General features: G+C 40.9%; 1 protein-coding gene and 1 non-coding gene across 2 annotated transcripts in view; one reads left to right on the top strand and one right to left on the bottom strand.

Annotated features, from left to right (window-relative positions):
• The window catches only part of MYH15 (myosin heavy chain 15), a 138,391-nt gene that overhangs the window by 111,273 nt on the left and 9,171 nt on the right, over positions 1-17,947 (top strand). The window contains exons 36-38 of the mRNA XM_037063352.1: positions 2,536-2,661; positions 4,763-4,933; positions 7,857-7,961. Coding sequence (XP_036919247.1) covers positions 2,536-2,661; positions 4,763-4,933; positions 7,857-7,961 — 402 coding nt within the window. The remainder of the gene's footprint in view (positions 1-2,535; positions 2,662-4,762; positions 4,934-7,856; positions 7,962-17,947) is intronic.
• Positions 12,759-12,862, bottom strand: LOC118999025 (U6 spliceosomal RNA). Its single transcript, XR_005069018.1, has one exon. It is a non-coding gene; the product is annotated as a U6 spliceosomal RNA (small nuclear RNA).

Raw genomic sequence — 17,947 nt, 5'->3', positions numbered from 1 at the left:
TTCAGTAGGTCTGGGTGAGAGCCGAGAATTTTCACTTTTGTGTTCGTTTCTCTTGTACACCTAAAGTTTCAGAAACTCTGCCATAGAGACCAGGTCTCTACTGCCTAATTTTTTTCTCAAATATATCTCCTCACTCGAGGACGGGGTCAGGGCAGGACAGATCAGTGGCAATGAGGCTAAGCAAGAGCCAGGACACCAGGGACCTTGAATGTGAGACTGATGGATTGTGAATGCTGTCTTGCAGCTAGCAGGGCTCTGCTAAAGAATTTTAAGTAGCTGAATGTGAAGTTATTAGCTCAGTATTTTAGGAAGTTTACTGTCGTGATTGTTATGAGGGATGAATTAAAACAACTAGGGGCAGGACCACCAGGCTCTGGGGTGTTCAGAAACGTCTGTGGGGTCACTTTGGTTGCCACAGTGACTGGGACATGCCACTGACATTTAGTGGGAAAGGTCCAGAGATGCTCACACTCCTGGGAGGTGCGGGGATAATCCTGCCTCACAAAGGACTGCCCCTCCCAGAATGCCAATGGTGTCCCCACTGAGAAAAAAAGAAGTAGAAACCAGAGACGTGCCAGCTGGAAGGCATGGCAATTAGTTTGTGCCTGCAGTCTGACTTCTGTGTCACATGCAGGACACAGTCCTATTTGGAAAGCATGTGGTGTAGAACAAATAGGTTGGAGGTTATGTGTGATTCCCAGCAGGCTCACTCACACCATGTTCTTTTTCTCTCAAGAAAGCTGATCTAAATACGATGAGCAAGATTCTTATATAGTAGAATATCGAATTTTTAAAAAGCAAGTCGTTCGTCATCTATAGTATTTAACAGCGATTGGGAACAAATCATTTGCCATGCCTGTTATAACCGATAAGGCAGCAGCAGGTCCCTGTTGGGGGGGAAACCACTAGCCTAGGGAGGCATGAGGCCATCAACCAGTCACAGAGAGGAGGAGATGGACTGGGGGGAAATATTAGGCATAGAGACCTGGTCTCTATGGCAGAGTTTCTGAAACTGTAGGTGTGTAAGAGAAACTAACACAAAAGCGCAAACTCTCAGGTCTCCTACTGAATCAGAATCCATGCCGTGGTACCAGGGACTCAAGCGAGTTCTCAGGTGACGCCGCTGGTCTAGGGATGGCCTTTCTTGTGCAGGGAGCCTCAGTGGTATCCTGACGCTCACAAGGACCTCTCCCCTACCTGAACCCTGTGGGGATGCCTTGCAGTTACTAGAGCATACCAGTCTTTTGGTAAATAATGAAACTTTGTGGAGCCTTCTTAGGCCCTTCTGAATTCTCAGACCTCTAGCCTAGAACAAACATATGAGGCCATACTTATCCTTGGCTTATTATATGTGTCCTTTTTCAAACCTGTGACAGTCTAGATTACCTTTCCACAAAAATACCCCCAACTCAATTTTCCCCCCAAAAAGAACCAATTAGAGAGTCATTCAGCTTGAAAAGTTTACAACCATTATCTCCCTAGCAGATTTGACTAATTTTATTTTCAAAAAATTCATTTATGGCTGGATCTGCCTTTACAAAGAAGTAGTTTCTATGGAGTTAAGTGTATTGAGCATCCAGAATATACTCCAGGAAAATACACTTAACCCCTCAGGCCACACCCTTGGCGGAGAGAAGCCTGGCTGTGCCCAGAGCCCAGCTGTCCATTAAGGGCAGAGGATGGCAGCCTTGGCGAAGACACTTCTGTCATCCAAGAAAGGGGAGAACCTGTGAGGCAGGAATACCTCTCTGTTTCTAAGGCTCGGTCCTGCCACTGAGAGAGGCACGAGCTAGGGGAATGCGAAAGGACAGTGAGGAGAAATAAAAAATAGAAGGCTCATGCCTTTTATACACACTCTGTATGCCGAGGGTTCACATCCTCAGAAAATCTGTGCTTCAAACATGGACCAAAGAGCCGCAGAAGGCGCTCCAGCCTCTTGTCATACCCCAGGAAGGGAAAAATTAGGACAGCCCCAGCCACAGAACAAAGAACCCTGGAGTGCAGCGGGGTGGGGGATGTGGCACAGCTGAACTACTCTTCCCACCTCCTCACCTGAGTCTGGGAAAAAAAGGAGGTAGATAAAGAGGAAGGTTGTTTCCTTCTGGAACATCATGCTGGAAACTGATTTTGACTCCCCCAGCCCCCTACTCCCCAAAGGTCTGCTCTTAACCCTGACTCCTGCTCTGGGACCTTTGTTCTATCCTATCAAAGAACAAAAGGCAGAAAAACCTTGTTCAGCAAGGTGAAAACCAAGTACATGTTTGGGGCTTGTAGGTTCTCTGGATCCATTTCTCCTTTCTGATTCAGGCTACCATCTCTTTGATACTGAGTGGTTCAAGTCTCTTCCATTGAAGTATGCCTTTGATGGCAAGGGGCTTCTCTAAAGCAGCCTTCTGGGGTTGGAAATATTGCTTCTAGCCACACGGCTGGCTAGAATAAAAGTCTGGGCCCAAGCCTTCTCCCATTGCCTGTCCTAAACAGACTAGCTTGTGTTTGCACCCCAACTTGCCTAACAAGACAGCTGCTTTTCCTTAGAATGCAAGTCTCCTTGGCCAGAAGAAGAAACTGGAGGTTGATCTTGCCAGGATGCAGAAGGAAGTTGAAGAGGCAGTGCAGGGGCATCGAAATGCAGAAGAGAAGGCCAAGAAGGCAGCCATTGAGGTGGGTGCATTGACTGCCTGCTCACTCCTGCCTTCCAGAGTTGGTGGGAGCCGTAGCCAAGGGGCAGAGGTCAGTCTGCAGCCAAAAAAGATTCCATTGATTCCCCACACAGCCTGGAGGAGGTTAGCTCAGCCCTCTGCTCTCTGTTCCCATTTTGAAAAATTACGCCAATTAACTCCTCCCCTGCAACCTCCCAAGGCAATGAAAAGGAGCAGTTGAATTTCTATAAGCAAAACCTTATGAGAGTGAGAGATTTTTTTTAACTTAAGCCACTTTCTACTTGTGAATCCATATATCTAGTATCTAGAAACAATGCTTCCTGTGCTTACTTACAAAGAGCTATGTTCCTAGAGCATGTAATGGTTTTATGACGATGATCTAGGAAGAACACTTATTTCATTTATTTTTTATAAGCCATGCTACTGCTTGAGGAGAATAGGTTGATAAAGAAGGGCTTCTGGGTTGGTGTGTACCTTCTTTATTTACAAGGTGAGGGCAGTGCTTTTCCCAGATGACACTAACTTCAGGGTTGGCTGCCAGGCTTGACTGCGCCTTGGTGGGAAGTGGAGAAAGCCCGCCCTGGAGGGCAGATGCAGGATTTCTCTCAAAGGATAAGGCAAGCAGGAGGAAATACCAAATCAATTCCTGGAGGGAGTTGGGGGAGGGAGGTGCAGGAAGAAGTATCTGTGCAGGACCCAGCCTTGCAGCTCTCAGCACTTGCTGAGCTGGCTTGAGCTTGATTTCAGCCTCCACTCACCCCACCCCCATCAAGTGATTTCACGTAGTCCAAACAAACAGCCATAGGCGGCAGCCTTAGCCTTGCGGTGCGAATGGAAGCTGATCCTCTTCCTGAGAAGAGTATGGGAATTGGGGAGACGAGATGTCCAATTTGATTTTACATTGGTCATTTTGGGATTCAGACGAGGGGAAGAGCTTGTGTCTGTATTTGCTTGAGTGACGTAGCACTCGGGGAGCTAAACAAAACCCTGCACCAAGTCCAAGCTACCAGCTCACTGCAGGATCCAGAAGAACGGAGCAGCGTGCCTGTCTCCCAGCCATTTTGTACAAGGCAGATACTTCTGCTCTCTGATGGAAAAGAGGTGTGCGAACGCTTGAAAATGTTTGGCCCAGGGAAGAGTAATGTGCTGAACATTTATGTAAATCCACATAGATACAAAGAAATAAAAAGAGCTTCTGAGTCTGCTTGGTAAATTTATGTAGTCATACATTATGAAGACTCTATCTGACCAACCTTACTTTTTAAGATTTTCTTCGCTAAGTTGAAAAATGAATTCACTACTTCTCCTCCCCCTTTGAATTCTTCAGCAGTTCAGCTCTGAGTCCCAACCTCACATGGCAGAGCCCAGAGCTGCCTCCGTAATTTATTCCTCACCCTCACCATCTGCACACATGTCTCACACTTAAATTATACAGATGGTTGGTAACCTGATAGACAGAGAAGCTTTGACTGGGAGGGCAGTATTCTTACATTAAATGCACTGAGAGATTCAGGAAACAGTTCTTAATAATTGCATCGAAACACTAAGCCCTTGTATACACGGCCAAAGCCAAGAATGGGTTTCACAAGCAAGAATTAACCTACCATGTGCCAGACTATTGGCACTCAGAACATCTGTTGCTGCCAAATTCCTGGAGCCTAAACTTGTTTGCCGTTGTGAATCACAGAGTCATAGACGTGAGAGGTGAAAAAGATTCTGATAGGCACTCCTCCTCACTTTTCCTGGTGCACGATGTTCAGGACCCGTCCCGGTGCTTTCTTCGGTTCTAAGTCATTGCCTCAGTGGGTTATCTTACTTTTGGTACAGGTGCTGTGTCATCACGTTCACATGGTACTTCATCTTTCTTCTGTTTTCATCACCCGTCACCCTCATCTCTTTAGTACCTGCTGCTGTCTTGATTTTTTCACACAGCCGAGGGCCACAGAGCTCAGGGAGGGCGTGGTGAGAAGAGGGTATGTACACAGAGGCATCTAGTTAGACGTCTACTTAGACGTCTAGTTAGACGAAGAACTGAAGATTGAAGGTAGAAATGTTAAGGCCAATTGGCTGCTGGATGATCTCGGTCTCTCCTTCTTTTCTAGGTGGCAAATGTGTCAGAAGAGCTGAAGAAGGAACAAGACACCAATGCCCACTTGGAGAAGATGAGAAGGAATATGGAGCAGACAATGAACGACTTACACAAAAGGCTCAGTGAAGCTGAACAGATGACCCTGATGGGGAGTAGAAAGCAAATCCAGAAACTAGAATCCAGGGTAGGAGCTGGCCTGGGTAATCATGGGCTCTTGACAACTCCTAGTTGAGGCCTTATTATTCTAGAAATTATACCAGATACTCCCTACCTCCCTCCTCACTTTTGCTTGTAGTGTTTTCAGATCTTTAATGGGGTCAGATCTCAATGTGTTCATTCATGTTTGTTTGGCTTTCAGCCACTTCTCTTGACCTGGGTCAAATCTGCCTTCCCCCTTCTGGCCATGGGAGACACATCCCCTCCCACTCGCCTACACCAGCTCTGGGCACTCCACAGCCAGGCGGCCTCCCGGCCCACATACACCCTCACAGTCTCAATTCTGTGCCTTTGCTCCTGTTACTTCCTCTGCCCAATTCCTACCAGTCAGAGTGAGGAGAATAAAAACAACTAAATCAAGGATCAACAAAGACGTAGTCAAGATTTAGTAAGGGCTGACAGAAATGATGTAGTGCCTGCCACTGGGGAGCTTAAAAACAAATAGAAAGACCTATCTTGAAAACAGGATTTTTAAAATTATTGAATCAATTTCAGTGACTATGTACGGGTCATGTGACAAATGCTACAGATGGAAAGAATATTTGACTGGGATTTGATGACTCAGGAGGGCCTCCAAAAAGTAAAGTGTCGCCTTTGCTCATTTATGATATATGCACATAGCCGATACCAGTGCGCACTTACGGTACCACATTCACGTTGTCATGCTGTCTAAAAACGAATGAGGAAAAGTTCTATAACACCTTGCCTATCTGTATGATCAAAGGCACAGGCGATGTGGAGTGTATACACTCTTTTGTTCAAGAAATGGGGGGATATGAAGGTACATACATATTTGCTTATATTTTAAGAAAGAAGTGGCGACAGGATAAAACAAAGACTAATAAAAACAGCTACTCATAGGAGGGGAATACAGAGATGAGAGTTAGACCTTCTGAACACACCTTGTTGTTTTGATTGAAAAATCATATAAAACATTTATGTGCTTCATAATTCAAAAAAGTTGACATCAAAGAGGAAAACAAAGCGATCCCTAAAATTTTAACACAAATGGAGGCAAACGAAGCCAATCGTAGGAAGTTGGGGGCATAAAACACACAGAGAACAGTTGTTCCCAGTGACTTTTAAACATAGTGATTTGTTTGTACATCTCTCACAAACTATACCTGAGGACAAAGCAAAACAAAACAGCAGATAAAGCAAACAGCTTTTGTACTTTCAAAATAACAGTACCTTATTGCTACTAGCAATAACACTGATATAATTATTTATCCAACAGCATATGTAAGAACCAAGATTTTCCCTGGCTGGTGTAGCTCAGTGGATTGAGCACAGGCCTGTGAACCAGAGGATCGCGGTTCGATTCCCAGTCAGGGCACATGCCTGGGTTGCAGGCTGGTTCCCTGCAAGCCAACTCCCAGCAGGGATGCATGAAAGGCAACCATACATTGATGTTTCTCTCCCTCTCTCCTTCCCCTCTAAAGATAAATAAATAAAATCTTTAAAAAAAAAAAGAACCAAAATTTTTAGGATAAAGAAAAAGCATCTAGGCATAAAATCAAAGAACTTATGACAGTCATTTCCTCCCCCCTAAAATATATATAAATGATAGATTACAAGATTTTATATTATTTCCAATTCCTGTTTGTCCACTCTTAAGGCCTAGAACCAATATAACTCAGTAGCAGTAAGCTCCTAAATATCAGGTGATATTAAAGAATGATGTTAATTTTCTTACAAACATAATCACAATACCATTATCTATTAGAATTACATAAGCATGTGTAGGTAAAATTATGCCTAGGATTTGCTTTAATAGAGTGATTTTCCCCTCAGATGTTTTAATCATGCAAGAAACACAGCAAAAACTTAAAGTGGAGGGGGCTGTGTTAGTCTCATGTTCCCACCAACAGAACTACGTGTTGTATTCCTATGTGACAGGGGTCCAGAAGGTTTTAAGTAGGCTTCATTCACAGGGAATGTGCACACCCGCCAACTCCCCCATCCCCAGCATGCCTCTCTGCTGAAGAACATGGTCAGTACAGCCAAAGGGGAGGGGGAGGGGGAGGGGATTAGAGATGAGGTCAGGCAGGCCAGCACATTCAGGGCATTGGGCTCTGCCCTGGGAACCGTGGTCAGAAAGGCTCTGTGAGAAGGTGGCATTTGCTTCAAGAAGAAGGCAGGGAGGCGGACCTGGACACGTGGAAGAAGAGAAGGAGTGAGCAACGCCCTTCTCCATCAGCTCCTTAACCCTTTCTTCATTTATTTTACTCCAAATCACTTATTGCCATTTAACATAGTCTACAGTTTACTTTGTTTTGCTTGTGTTTTCCCCCATTAGAATGCACACTTGGAGGGGGAAGGGATTTCCCTAGCCTTGGGTCTGGTCTGCAGTAGGCATCAAGTGTTGTGGACTGGATGTTAAGTTAACCTGGTTGGTACGGCTCTGCAAGGCTCCAGGCAGACTGGTGGTCTGTACTGCAGCTCTCCCCCAAAGCAGGGCCATGAGGCCACGTGACGTATGTGTGACATAGACTCGGGGTTTGATTATTAGAGCAACAGCTGAATATGGAAAAAGAGGTGTAAACTTAAGTAGTATATTGGCTGAATCCTCTAAGTATAGTTTATTCTCTCCAGGTGCTTGCATACATTTGTGTGTGTGTGTAATTTTGTCATCTAAGAGGGGAAGTATATCACCTCTGCGTGGACTAGCCTTTCACATCCTTCAGAGCCCAAGCGGTCCTTATGTGACCGTACACAGTTCCCCCAACTCACTTTTGGCGAGAAGTTTTCCCAGAGAGGTTGCCCCATTGGCAAGGGACATCTTTTCCCTTGATGATTTTGCTCTTTCCAGCGACCATGCCAGTTGGCAAGTACAATGCCAGCCCTGCTTGCTTCCTGTGCCTGTGGTCTGACCTCATGCTTGTTTGCAGGTTTCTGAACTGGAAGGTGAACTAGAGGGCGAAATCCGGCGCAATGCGGAGGCACAGAGGGGAGCCCGCCGGCTGGAGCGATGCATCAGAGAGCTGACCTACCAGGTACTCCAGGAAAGCACCCCCTGTCTGGCTGGGTTCCATCCTGGAAAAATGGCCTCCGTCAAGGCAGTAATGGCCTTCTAGGTCTCCTGCATTTCTTTCCCCACCTTCACTCTCACTCAGCGGTAGACACTGACTCACCCTTCCAGGGCCCCTGTGCTATTAGTGGTTTGGGTCGGTCCCTTTTCAGAGCTCTCAGGAAGCCAAATGTGAGCAGCAATTTGCAATTAGAAATAAAAAGCTATTTATACTGTTCCTATTTTTTCACACATAATGCCTGCAGCACTTTCAGAAACACTCCTTCCTCTGAGAGCCTGAGTGAGAACAATGTGTAAATGAAGTGAGTGGCAGACACTGGCAGCTCCTCAGCCAAAAGGTTACATGGGACGCTGACGAAACTGGGGACACGTGCACTCCAATTTTCTGAGAGGGCAAAACATTCCAGGCCACTGAGGACTGTCTTTGGTGCTGGTGCCAGGCGAGAAAAGCAAATGGCTAACGAGAGGTCTCCAAAGCTTTCCAACTATTTTCCTGTTGACTGACATGGGTCTCAAGGAACTAATGGAAAAGAAGTGGGTAGACTTTCTACCAGTAATTAATGTATTTCCAAAGTAACAATGTAATCTTTCATTCTTATTTTTATTTTCTAACCTTTTTTCCTATTCCTTCAAATGGCGTAAACCAGATAGCAGAGGCACCGTTCGTTCGCCACTGTGGGGCCTCACACCTTCCTGGTTCATAGTAGGTGAACATATTTCAGTGGCTGAACAACAGATGCCCAAGGTCTTTTTCTAGCCCTTTCTGCTGCCTAGTGCAGCTTATTTCAGTGCAAAGGCGAACTCAGCCTAGGTGCCTGCATTTACAGCAACTCCAGCAGTAGTAAAGCAGCGTCTGCCTGTTCCGATTCCGGCTCCTGGGGCTGCGTTGTGGATGTTTGAGACATCAAAGTCTTCCTCCCTTGCAGCAGGAAGGATAATGTTGATAAAGCAGAGCGCTTCAGAAGCATCATCTTGGGCTAATTAAGATGAAATAAGCCACTTGCGCAGCTCTTCTTTACTAAGTGGTTCTTTTCAAAGACGAGCTAGTCTGACACTTCTTTAGACCATGCAGGTGTATCAAAGCCACTGAGGAGTGAGCCCACAGGGAGCACGGCTCAGGAAGTGCACCCCTGGGGGATGTGAAGGATGTGGTGCTCTACTGTCCTTTTAAGGGGGGTAGGGGAAGCCACCTATGTTGCGGGAATGAAATGCTCCTTGTTAATAATGTCTGGGGTTTTCTTCTCTATTTTCCAATGGATTATTTTTACTGTTTCCTTCTATAAACAACTTCATTATAGAAATAAACACTAAAGCTGTATTTTGGGGGGATTTTTTTTGTCCCAAGGACTGCATTTGTGTTTGATGGTGTTAGATCTTTGTTTCTTCATAGTAATAATCTTAGTATTCCCCAGGTGCTGGTATACAGGTGTATTTCTTAATTTCTCCCAACTGTCTGCACAATGCTTAGAGCGTATCCATTCAATTACGCAATGATTTTCTGCCATCAAATCAGATAACACCTATTGAGTACCTATGTTATGCAAATATTACTCTAGATTCTGTAAGCTTACAGAGACATTTGAGAGCCCCCAACATTTCTTAATATCCACACCAGGTTTTGAAACGTTCAGGGTGGACGCTGAGATAATTGAGTCTGCTCTCCTTGAACATCAAAATAACCATCAGAACTAGGAGGCAGGGTGTTTTGTGAAAGTACTTCATAGGTACCAGTTGAAAATGTCATTTTGAAAGGGACGGAAATACAGTTTTTCTTTCTTAGAAAAAATCCCTCTGGGAAGATCCCACTACATTGGCAAGAGCATCTAAGGTGACCCTGTCCACAATAGTTCTGTGACCAGTCCCCATTGAGTGTTTCTCTCCCCTCACATGTCCTTTCTCTCTCCACTGCCTTGAAAAATGGGCTAAAAAGCAAGAGACAATATTAGAAACTTACCATTGTTAAAAAGGTAAAGATAGTTTTCCTGCCCCCGCCCTTCGTCTACCTGCTCCATTTCACCTTGGACTGCTTCCTACATTCGGGGATCTGTGTGTAGACGTTATTTAATCCTTACAAATCTAAATACAGGGATGGTATCTTAATTTCTGGAGGAATAAGGAAACAAAATTTGGTCTTGGGTGGGTCCTCCAGGAACCAGATGCCAGAATGGAATTAGAAGCACAAGAGATTTTTTTTGGAGGTAACATCTGGGAAAGAAAGAGAAGAGCAAGCAGGGTGAGGTAGAGAAAGCCTTTAGACCGCAATATGTGTCTGACACCTGTGAAAGGAAAGGATGAGGGGAGGAGGACTGGAGAGGCGTCTCAGGGTACAGTGCTGCTCCCAGCAAGTCTCCAGCGCAAAAATTGTCCCTGCAGGAGTCACATGTCGCACGGAAATGGCCAGACCCTGGTTACTCCGCTGTGCCTAGTTGTTGGTAGGGGATGCTGGGGAGTTTGTGATCTCAGTGTAAATGCTATGGCTGGTCCCAAAGGCACTGCAGTTGGAGGTTTTCAGGACACCACTCACAGCAGAACAGCAAGTGTCTTGAGGGGAAATATGAACAGTGTACAACCACAGTTACCATAGTTACTTGATGCCTCAGAGCTGAGATGTATGTGAACCTAGGGCTTGCCTTCCCAAATGGGAGTAACATTAACATTGGCAACCACTTGTAGCCATTTTCGATTTTTTTCTATGTGGCTTCCTTCAACATTGTACATTTACTGACTTCAGTAAATTGGTATTAAGCAATTCAATTTCAATTTGGTTTTAGAACTTTCTATATACACAGAGTTCTGTGAATTTTCAAATTTCTTAATCCTGAGAGATACAGGGATAGGCAGATGAAAACAGAAGAGAGATTTTATTTAAAAAATCAACTTGTCTCATTTTCCTAACCAGGCTATTTCTTATATATTGACCTCTGTCTTAGTAAACTCAAAATGAGTTATTAATGACCTATGGTCAGACTTACTTTAAGGTGGAGATAGAAGGGAGCATTCTAGGCAATAGAAACAGCTGGGTTGAATATATTTATTTATCAATACTTGTTTGTTTATAGATAGAACTGACTTATAACATGGCATTATTTTAGATGTACAGCATAATGATTTGATAGATGTTTACTTTGTGAAATGATTATCACAACATGTTTAGTTAATAGTCATCACAACACGTAGTTACAATTTTTTTTCCTGTGATGAGAACCCAAGATTTATACTCTTTGCAACTTTCAAACATACAATGCAGTATTCCTAACTATACTCACCAGGCTACACTTCCAGGGCTTATTCATTTTATAACCAGAAGTTAGTACCTTTTGACCACCTTCACCTATTTTTCCAACCTCATGCCATTTCTCCACCCCCATTGCCTGTGGCAACCACCAATCTGTTCTCATACCCTAAATTCTGTTTTTTAGATTTTACATATAGGTAAGATCGTATATTATTTGTCTTTCTCTGACTTATTTCACCTAGCATAATGCTTTCCAGGTCCATCCATGTTTTTGCAAATGGCCAGCTTTTCTTCTTTCGTATGGCTGAATAGTATTCCATTGTAAATACATGCCACATTTTCTTTATTCACCTATCATTGGGCACTTAGGTTGTTCCTATGTCTTCACTATTGTAAATAATACTACCATGAACATGAGGGTGCAGATACTTTTTAGAGTTAGTTATTCTGTTTCCTTCAAATAAATACTGAGAAGTGAATCTCTGTATCATATAGTAGTTCTATTTAAAATTTTTTGAGGAAGTTCCACACTATTTTCCACAGTGGTTATGCCAATATGCATTCCCACCAAGAGTGCACAAAGAGACAAAGAGTCCCTTTTCTCCACATTCTTCTCTCTTTTTGATAATGCCATTCTAACAGGTGTGAGGTGATATCTCATTGTGATATGCATTTCTCACATGATTTGTGATGCTGAACATCTATTTATGTACCTGTTGGCCATTTATTTATGTTTTTTGGAAAAATATCTCCTCAGATCTTCTGCCCATTTTTAAGCAGATTATTTTTACTTCAGCTCTATGGTTCTTTATGCATTTTAGATATTACCCCTTTATCAGATATGATTTGCAATTATTTTTTCCTGTTCTATAGGTTGCTTTTTCATTTTGTTGATGGTTTCTTTTGCTGTATTTTTGGTGTCAAATCCAAAAAATAATTATGGCCAAGACCAATGTCAAGGAGCTTACTCCTTGTTTTCTTCCTTGGAGTTTTATGGCTTCAGGTTTTACATTCAAATCTTTAATCCATTTTGAGTTCATTTTTGTGTATGGTGTAAAATAGTGGCTTAATTTTCTTCTTTTGTGTATGCCTGTCCAGTTTTCCCAATACCATTTATTGCAGAGATTGTCCTTTTACTTTTGTATATTCTTGGCTCCTTTGTCATAAATTAATTGACCACACATGTGTGGGCTTTCTCCTGGACTCTCTATTCTGTTCCATTGATCTATGTGTATGCTTTTATAGTAATCAAAACAGTACATGCTGTTTTGATTACTATAGCTTTGTAATATCATTTGAAATCAGGAAGCATAGTACCTTCAACTTTTTCTTTTTCAAGGTTCCTTTGGCTATTCAGGATCTTTTGTGGTTTCGTACAGATTTTAGATTTGTTCTATTTCCGTGCCTTTGAAATTATGATAGAAATTGCATTGACTCTGAAGATTACTTTGGGTAGGATGAACGTTTTAACAGTATTAATTCTTTTAATCCATAAGAATCAAATACTTTTTCATTATTTTATATTTTAAAAATATTGAACGCTTCACAAATTTGCATGTCATCCTTGCGCAGGGGCCATGCTAATCTCTGTATCGTTCCAATTTTAGTGTATGTGCTGCCGAAGCGAGAATTTTTTTCATTGTTTTGTGTCAGTTCCCTCCACTAATGTGTTACAGTTTGCAGCATATATATTTTTCACCCTCTAGGTTGAATTTATTCCTAATATTTTCTTCTTTTTGATGCCAGTGTAAATAGAATTATTTTCTCAATTTCCTTCTAATAGTTTGTTATTAGTGTGCAGAAACAACTACCTTGTTTATTGTTTTATATTCTGTGAATTTACTGAATCTGTTTATTAGTTCTAATTGGTTTTAGTGAAGTTTTAAGGATTGTCTCTATGTAATATATCATGCCATCTGAAAATAAAAACAATTTTACTTCATACTTTGTTCTGGATGCCTTTTCTTTTTCTTGCCTAATTGCTCTGCCTGGGACTTCCAGTGCTGTGTTGAATAAAAGTGGTGAGAGTGGGCATCTTTGTCTTGTTCCCAATTTCAAAGGAAAAAACTTCTGTTTTTGCCATTGAGTATGATGCTAACTTTAGGTTTGTCATACATGGACTTTATTGTATTGAGGTACCTTCCCTCTATAGCTATTTTGTTGGAAGGCTTTTGTCATGAATGGATAATAAGTTTTGTCAGGCCCTTTTTTTTCTTTTTTGCATCTTTGGAAATGATCATGATTTTTATCGTTCATTCTGTTAATGTTGGTATATCACATTGATTGATAAACCATACTTGTATTCCTGGAATAAATTTTATTTGACCACAGCATATAATTCTTTTAATTATGGTTGAATGTGATTTGCTAATATTTTGTTGAGAATTTTCACATCCATCTTCATTGGGGATGTTAGCTTGTAATTTTCTTTGTGTTTGTATGTGTGGTGTCCCTGTCTGGTTTGGGTATCAGGATAATACTGGCCTCGCCAAAAGAGTTGGGAAGTATTCCCTTCTCTTCTATTTTTTGGAAGAGTTTGGGAAGAACTGGCATTAATTCTTTAAATGTTAGATAGAATTTACCAGTAAATCCAGTTTTTTGATTACTGATTCAATCTCCTTACTTGTAATTGGTTGTCCAGATTTTCTATTTCTTCATGATTTAGTCTTGGTAGGTTGTATGTCCTTTATTTTCTAGGAATTTATTATTTTCTTCTAGGTTCCTGAGTTTATTGGCTCTAATTTTTCACAGTAGTTTCTTATGACCTTTTGTATTTTTGTGGTATTAGTTGTAATGTCTCCTCTTTCATGTTTGATTTCATTTATTTAAGTCATTTTTAATTTTTTTCTTGGTGAGTCTAGCTAAAGGTTTATTAATTTTGTTTATCCTTTTAAAAATAAGCACTTAGTATCATTGACCTTTTCTGTTATCCTTTTAGTTTCTGTTTCATTTGTTTACACTCTGATCTTTATTTCCTTCCTTCTACTAACTTTGGGCTTCATTTGTTCTTTTTTTTTTTTAGTTTCTTGATGTTTAAATTAAGTTATATATTGGAGATATTTCTTTTTTCTTAATATAGGCATTTATCACTATGAGCTTCCCTCTTAGAACTGCTTATGCTGTATCCCCTAAGTTTTGGTATGTTGTATTTCCATTTTCATTTTTTGCAAGGCATTTTTAAAAATTTTTCTTTTGATTTCTTCTTTGACCCATTGGTTATTCAGTGCCATGATGTTTAATCATATATTTGTGAATATTCCAGTGTTTTTCTGTAATTGGTATCACTGTGGTTGGGAAAGATACTTGATTTTAATCCTCTCAAATTTATCAAGACTCATTTTATAGCTCAATATATGACCTGTCCTATAGAATATTTAATGTCTGCTTGAGAAGAATGTGTATTCCATTGTTTTTAATGCAATGCTCTGTATATGTCTACTAAGTTCATCCAGTTTAATGGTTTCATGTATCCTTTAAGGCCATTGTTTTCTTAATGATTTTCTGACTGGATGATTTATCCACTGATGCAAGGGTGTTTTAAAGTCCCCTACTATGCTCTGACTGGTGTTGCTTAATAGATTGGGCATCATCCCACAAACTGAAAGTTCCCCAGTTTGATTCCTGGTCAGGGCACATGCCTGGGTTGTGGGCTAGGTCTCCCGTTAGAAACCTGTACGAGGCAACCGATCAATGTTTCTCTCCCTCTCGTTCTCTCTCCCCTCCCCACTCTCAAAAAATAAATAAATAAAACCTACAAAAAAGTCCTCTGCTATTATTTATTGCTGTTTATTTTTCCTTTTATTTCTATTAATATATGCTTGATATATTTAGATGTACCTATTTGCATAAATATTTACAAATGTTATCACCTCTTCTTGAATTGACCTCTTTATCATTATATAATGACCTTTTTTGTCACTTATTACAGTCTTCCTTAAAACTATTTTGTCTGATATAAGTGTAGCTATCCCACCAGTGTTGGTTTCCACTTGCATAGAATATATTTTTCTTTTTTTAAAAAAATTTTTATTTAATTCTTATTCAAGTACAGTTTTCTGTTTTATATTCCCTGCCCTGCCCCCCCAGTGCTCCCCACCTCCCTCCCATTTCCACCCCCCACCCCAATTATTGTCCATGTGTCCCCCATACTTATTCATGTGAGTCCATCCCCTTTTCCCCTATGATTCTCTCCCCTCTCCTCTCTGGACCCTATCAGCATATTCTGTATTTGAGTGTCATTGGTCATATTTTGCTTGCTTGTTTGTTTTGTTGTTTAGATTCCTGTTAAAGGTGAGATCATATGGTATTTGTCTTTCACCGCCTGGCTTATTTCACTCAATATAATGTTCTCCAGTTCCATCCATGATGTTGCAAAAGGTAGGAGCTCCTTCTTCCTTTCTGCAGCATAGAATTCCATTGTGTAAATGTACCGTAGCTTTTTGATCCAGTCATTTACTGATGGGCATCTAGGTTGTTTCCAGCTCTTGGCTATTGTGAATTGTGCTGCTATGAACATTGGGGTGCATAGTTTCTTTTGGATTGGTGTTTCAGGGTCCTTAACTCCTAATAGTGGAATTGCTGGGTCAAAAGGCACATTCATTTTTACTTTTCTTAGAAAGTTCCATAGTGTTTTCCATAGTGGTTGTACCAGTCTGCAATCCCACCAACAGTGAACTAGAGTCCCCTTTTCCCCACAACCTCTCCAGCACTTGTTGTTTGTTTCTTTGTTTATCATAGCCATTCTGACTGGTGTAAAGTGGTATCTCATTGTGGTTTGAATTTGCATCTCTTTGATAGCTAGCGATATCGAGCATCTTTTCATGTGTCTCTGGATCCTCTGTATGTCCTCCTTGGAGAAATGTCTGGTCAAGTCCTTTGCCCATTTTTTAATCACATTGCTCGTCTTCTTTGAGTGGAGTCGAGTGAGTTCTTTGTATATTTTGGAGATTAAACCTTTGTCTGAAGTATCATTGGCAAATATGTTTTCCCAAACAGTTGCTTCTCTTTTAATCTTGATACTGTTTTCCTTAGCCATACAGAAGCTTTTAATTTTGATGAGATCCCATTTGTTTATGCTTTCCTTTATGTCCCTTGCTCTAGGGGACATATCAGTAAAAATATTGCTGCGTGGAATATCTAAGATTTTCCCGCCAATGTTCTCCTCTAGGGCTTTAATGGTTTCACAGCTTATATTCTTTTCATGTGTCTCTGGATCCTCTGTATGTCCTCCTTGGAGAAATGTCTGGTCAAGTCCTTTGCCCATTTTTTAATCACATTGCTCATCTTCTTTGAGTGGAGTCGAGTGAGTTCTTTGTATATTTTGGAGATTAAACCTTTGTCTGAAGTATCATTGGCAAATATGTTTTCCCAAACAGTTGCTTCTCTTTTAATCTTGATACTGTTTTCCTTAGCCATACAGAAGCTTTTAATTTTGATGAGATCCCATTTGTTTATGCTTTCCTTTATGTCCCTTGCTCTAGGGGACATATCAGTAAAAATATTGCTGCGTGGAATATCTAAGATTTTCCCGCCAATGTTCTCCTCTAGGGCTTTAATGGTTTCACAGCTTATATTTAAGTCTTTTATCCACCTTGAATTAATTTTGGTGTATGGTGTAAGTTGGTGCTCGAGTTTCATTTTTTTGAATGTAGCTGTCCAGTTCTCCCAACACCATTTGTTGAAGAGGCTATCTTTACTCCATTTTATATTATTGCCCCCTTTGTCAAATATTAATTGACTGTAGAGAGTTGGGTTTATTTCTGGGCTCTCTGTTCTATTCCATTTGTCTATGTGCCTGTTTTTATGCCAGTGCCAGGCTGTTTTGATTACAGTGGCCTTGTAATACAGTTTGATATCAGGTATTGTGATCCCTCCTACTTTGTTCTTCTTTCTCAAAATTGCGGCTGCTATTCAGGATCTTTTATGGTTCCATATAAATTTTTGAAGTGTTTGTTCTATGTCTGTGAAATATGCCATTGGAACTTTCATAGGTATTGCATTGAATCTATAAATTGCTTTGGGTAGTATGGACATTTCGATGATGTTAATTCTTCCGATCCATGAGCATGGTGTATGTTTCCATTTGTTTGTGTCTTCCTTGATTTCTGTCTTCAGTGTTGTATAGTTTTCTGCATACAGGTCTTTTACCTCCTTGGTTAGGTTTATTCCCAGATATTTTATTTTTGTTTTTGCTATATCAAATGGGATTTTTTTCCTGATTTCTGCTTCTTCTGTTTCATTGTTGGTATACAAAAATGCCTTTGATTTCTGGATATTGACTTTGTATCCTGCTGTTTTGCCAAATTCATTTATTAGTTCGAGCAGTTTTTTGGTAGAGGCTATAGGCTTTTCCATGTACACTATCATGTCATCTGCAAACAATGACAGTTTTGTTTCCTCCTTTCCAATTTGAATGCCTTTTATTTCCTTTTCTTGTCTGATCACTGTGGCTAGAACTTCTAATACTATATTGAATAGAAGTGGTGATAGTGAGAAACCTTGTCTTGTTCCTGATCTTAGTGGAAAAGCTTTTAGTTTTTTCCCATTGAGTATGATGTTGGCTGTAGGTCTTTCATATATGGCCTTTATTATATTGAGGAATGTTTCCTCTATTCCCATTTTTCTGAGTACCTTTATCATAAATGGGTGTTGTACCTTATCAAAAGCTTTTTCCACATCTATTGATATGATCATGTGGTTTTTGTCTTTGGTTTTGT

Source organism: Sturnira hondurensis, unplaced genomic scaffold, assembly GCF_014824575.4.
Source record: "Sturnira hondurensis isolate 20B ecotype Veracruz unplaced genomic scaffold, ASM1482457v3 Scaffold0014432, whole genome shotgun sequence".
Taxonomy (NCBI): domain Eukaryota; kingdom Metazoa; phylum Chordata; class Mammalia; order Chiroptera; family Phyllostomidae; genus Sturnira; species Sturnira hondurensis.
Note: the sequence above shows the minus strand (reverse complement) of the source record. Positions and strands in the feature narration are given on the sequence as shown.